General features: G+C 35.9%; 1 protein-coding gene across 1 annotated transcript; it reads left to right on the forward strand.

Annotated features, from left to right (window-relative positions):
- The first annotated feature begins 214 nt into the window (after positions 1–214).
- LOC100805279 (7-deoxyloganetin glucosyltransferase) lies at positions 215–3,357 on the forward strand. Its single transcript, XM_003544165.5, has 3 exons — positions 215–846; positions 994–1,926; positions 3,113–3,357. Exons 1-2 carry the CDS (start codon positions 312–314, stop codon positions 1,923–1,925), a joined length of 1,467 nt encoding a protein of 488 aa, XP_003544213.2. The 5' UTR covers positions 215–311; the 3' UTR covers position 1,926; positions 3,113–3,357.
- The last annotated feature ends 1,724 nt before the right edge of the window (positions 3,358–5,081 follow it).

Genomic DNA, 5,081 nt, shown 5'->3' on the forward strand with positions numbered 1-5,081 from the left:
AAACGCAGCAAATATTGAAATTAATAAAAGAAAAACGATACATCAATTCAACGACAGCAGTTTATCATTAATTATTCTATATTTCTTATTACTATGTCTTACCTACTGATCTCTTTATTTACGTGTCGGTGTCAACAATTTTCTTATCTCTTTAGTCTTACGTATGAATCGTAGTTTGAATATAAAACTATCGTATTTATTTGAGAAAATAAAAAAGTACGCCACTTAGTGGTTTCCCTTAGAAAATTTCCTTTGTATACGTGATACGGTTGTAGCAAGCACTTGCATCGCATATTCTTTCCCTTGGAAAAATGCAATCCAAGGAAGAGACAAGAAACATGAGTTCTTTGGGCACAATCCTCAAGCCTCATGCTGTGTGCGTACCGCACCCAACACAAGGCCACATAAACCCAATGCTAAAACTAGCAAAGCTCCTTCACTTCAAAGGCTTTCACATAACCTTTGTCAACACTGAGTACACCCACAAACGCCTTCTCAAATCAAGAGGTCCAGATTCCATCAAGGGTCTCCCTTCATTTCGCTTTGAGACCATCCCTGATGGTCTACCAGAGCCTCTTGTGGATGCCACACAGCACATACCTTCCCTGTGTGACTCCACTAGAAGAACTTGCTTGCCTCACTTCAGGAACCTCCTCACTAAAATCAATGATTCAGATGCCCCTCCAGTGAGTTGCATAGTTTCTGATGGTGTCATGAGCTTCACTCTTGATGCTGCTGAAGAATTGGGTGTCCCACAGTTGCTGTTTTGGACCCCTAGTGCATGTGGGTTCATGTGCTATGTCCAATTTGGACAACTCGTTGAAAAGGGCCTAGTACCCCTCAAAGGTAATAATTAAGAAAAAAAAAAAGACAAGTATTGTTCGTTTATATTAAGAAAACATGTAGTTGATACATATGACTTTTTATGTTTGGTAATATAGTTCATATGAGTTTAATTAATTGAACTTTTTTGTGTTTGACTTTGACATGTAGACTCGAGTTGTATCACGAATGGTTATTTGGAGACTACAATCGATTGGATACCGGGAATCAAGGAAATTCGATTGAGGGATATTCCCAGTTTTATTAGGACCACAGATGTAGATGATTTTATGCTTGAGTTCCTGCAGTGGGAGTGTGGGAGGGCTAGAGGAGCTTCTGCGATCATTTTGAACACATTTGATGCCATAGAGCATGATGTTTTGGATGCGTTCTCATCCATTTTGCCTCCTGTTTATTCCATAGGTCCTTTAAATTTACTCGTGAAGGATATTGATGATCAAGATTTGAATGCAATTCAGTCCAATCTTTGGAAGGAGGAGTTGGAGTGCGTGGAGTGGCTCGACACCAAAGAGTCTAATAGTGTTGTTTATGTGAATTTTGGGAGCATCACGGTTTTGACAAATGAGCAATTGATTGAGTTTGCATGGGGTCTTGCTGATAGCAACAAGAGCTTTTTGTGGGTCATAAGACCAGATGTTGTGGGGGGTGAAAACGTTGTTCTGCCTCCAAAGTTTGTGGAACAAACCAAAAATAGAGGTCTGTTGTCTAGTTGGTGTCCCCAAGAGCAAGTGTTGGCTCACCCCGCGATTGGGGGTTTTTTGACGCACAGTGGTTGGAATTCAACGTTGGAAAGTGTGTGTGGAGGTGTTCCAATGATATGTTGGCCTTTCTTTGCGGAGCAACAAACCAATTGTCGATTCTGTTGTAAGGAATGGGGGATTGGATTGGAGATTGAAGATGTTAAGAGGGATAAAATAGAGAGCCTTGTGAGGGAGTTGATGGATGGTGAAAAGGGTAAGGAGATGAAGAAGAAAGGTTTGCAATGGAAGGAATTGGCAAAAAGTGCTGCTTCTGGCCCAAATGGATCTTCGTTTCTTAATTTGGAGAATTTGGTTCTTCTGTGCAGAAATGCTAAAAATTAGTGTAAGAGTTCAAATCTTTTAACTTACTCAATGAATAAACCAACAAATCTGTTTAACTATTTTCTTTTCAGTTTTAGTCATTTCAGATGGTAGTTATTTAGCTAGCAAAGTCCTTACTTGTATCTACATATATTGTATAGAATCAACTCGAATAATTGCAGCAGTGAGCAAAAGCTCTATTATTCTGTCTTTGTGAGACTTGACTTGGGCACTTCTTGTGCTTCAATTCAAGTCTTTTTTTTTTTTTGTTATTAATGTTATTCTTAGTTTATCACAATAGAGTATTATTAACATTTTTTGGCCAAGCATGGAAATTCTAGGCCAGTCTTAACAACAGGGTAAGCACAATAAAGTGAATGTAAACAAATTATTACAATATATTTTGAGCTGAAATTTAGAGTGACTGAAATTACCTCAATGTTGTCTTTTCCAAACCAACAACACAGTAGCCTTCCTTCATATCGATAGAGTGACAAGTGTTCAATACTATGTAACAATCTCAACCAAAAAAATTACTAATATCATCCTTAAGTAATTGGATGTCTAGGAGTCTGGGTGAATGTCCACAAAATCTAGGATGTAGAGAGGCACTAATGCTAATTTTTTTAATATGGCAGAGGCTGCTTCAGTGTCAATCTATTATCTCCAATCCATTCATGAATATATAGCAAGGAAAAAAAAAAGCCTATATAACATTATTATGATTTTCATATACAATATAAAGGGGAATGCTAAGACTTATATACTGTATCTGTCTTACTTGTATTCATAGATGAAGTATTACTGATCCACTTCAATGTTACACCAAGGGTATTTTGTACGGGTGCATGGCTGATCAAATTAGTGTCTTCATAAGAAAAATAACGACTACATTGGAACATGCTACCATTGTAATTTGTAACTTGGGTGTTGTTATCTAGGATGATCTGATAAAAAAAATAATTTAATTTTTAAAATAATGCAAATTAATTGTTAGAAGTTGTAACTCGCGATTACCATTTTAACTTTTGTTTATCATATTTCATCTATTCAGCCAATGTGAACTTGAAGAAAATGAAAGTTACAGGTGGCTAAGTCTTGCCAAACTTCTATGGCCTACTCTGTTATGGCTTTATAATTTTTTGATCAACATTGGTTACTTTGTTTATTTAACTTCAAATGTGACAACTCTTTTCCATAATGTGCAGATATCTGAGCAATGAGTGAGAGAGGATACAACTTTGGCAGTTTAAGAAATAATTGACAGAAAGCAAGAAAACTCATCTGCTCATGCTGCTCAAGTGATTTGTTCTGCAACATCTTTTACGCCTTGGTCTAGTAGAATCCCAATTGGTGAAGGATTTTATCAATTTCTTTAGTTATATGCTTCTCACTATGACATTTGCACATTATTTGGTTGATTAATCTTCACAAAAACTCTACTTTCTCGTGATATTTATTGTGCAAATTGCTGGTTTAAAAAAAAAAGCTTGGTTTTGTTGTAGGAAACAAGATTTATCGAGCAAAATATGTGTTTCACTTTCACCAATTTGATCAATCAAGTTAAATAAACTCTTTCACAAAGCAATGAACGTTAATCAAAGAAATAAAAGATTATAGCCCCATTCTACCTGAGTTAAGTAGTGAGTATAGAGAAAACTCAAATTATGGAAGAATATAAGACATGAATCTTTCCTATTTTCAAGCCTCCTTGTTTCCTTTTAAGGCTCCATTGCTAACAGCTGGGAGATCATTCACCAATAGTATCTCGAACAGTTATTGCACGTAATGGAGCACCATTTGCAGTAATGCGGACAGCAGCATACCGGACATTTTCTAACAATGTTTTTTTTATAGACAAATGTTAATTATTAATTTGTTAGTTTTTTATTAACAGAAGGGATCAAATTTGTAATCTTTTCTGGTTCGAAAAGACATGCATTGGTTCTGGCCACTCAGGAAGCACATCCTGGGGAGAGGCAGCCCATATGAATGCCCTTTTTCTTGAGTGGGAAACCCCATATGCTTGCGCCCAAGGTTTTAAATATCAATCGAGGTCACCTTATAGTTTCGTCGTGTTTGTTGATATCATGGCAAATCCTAAACAAATGCGACCAATGTGGTTTCAATTGCAGTTGCGGATAGTTAAAAAATCTAGATGTTACGAATCCAAATCACGGTTGCGGGCAGTATTTTAAAACCTTTCCTGCCTCAAGGACACCAATCCTCACCTTTTAGACAAGCAAATCAGCATTCATTAGTTCCTTCCTTGAGGTTCTATTCATCAACTCTGATTGCAATTACTCAGGAAGAAAGACGCAGTAACATAGTCTTACCTGATAACCCATCTCATTATTTCAAGAAGTGAAGCCAAAGTTAAACGGAATGTCTGTTCTTTATTGAAAGACACAAAGTTTCTCACATTCTCCAACAAGAAATGCCTTGGTCGGAAATAATCGGCAAAGGATAAGAATGCCAATATCATCTCACACTGGACTTTACTCCAACTACTGTGGTTAAAACCTATTCATCCCAGAGAAACCCTGAAAGCAAAGCAACAGTGTTAAACAACTACCCTATAACAATATATTCATCAGTAAAATAAATAAAAAGCCAACAGCTAATGAGGCCTGGCATCGAGGACCACCATGAATGAGATCAACTTGCCCAGGCAATGGTAAACTACTTATTTTCTTCTCATCAAGCTTCACGGCCGATTATGCAGCCTCAGATACAATCATCTGGGTCCCCACACTTCTCATTCTTAATTGTGTTTATCATTATTACTATAATAATTAAGTTGATCACTATAATAAAATTGTGTAAAAGTAATTGTGTTTATTATTTTTAACTTTTTATGATTACAGTTAAAGTTATTATCTTTTAAAATAAAAATTAATTTCAATTTTGTGTGAAGAAGAGTAAATATTTTCTTAAAAAATTATTACTTATAAAAGTACACATTTAAACAATTATAAAAAAAATAATCCCCCTTCAAAAAAGTTCTTAAATAATCCCCCTTCACAAGAAAAATTTAACAGTCACTTGAATAAAACTCCGCTTCATTCAACCTTAGGGGCTGGAATATGTTATCTAAAAGGGATTGTTTACCTAAGAGTAACATTGCAATTATTAATGAACACCTATGCCTCAGGATGATTAGCTTTAAGTGAATAG

Source organism: Glycine max, chromosome 14 (assembly GCF_000004515.6).
Source record: "Glycine max cultivar Williams 82 chromosome 14, Glycine_max_v4.0, whole genome shotgun sequence".
In the NCBI taxonomy this organism is placed as follows: Eukaryota; Viridiplantae; Streptophyta; class Magnoliopsida; order Fabales; family Fabaceae; genus Glycine; species Glycine max.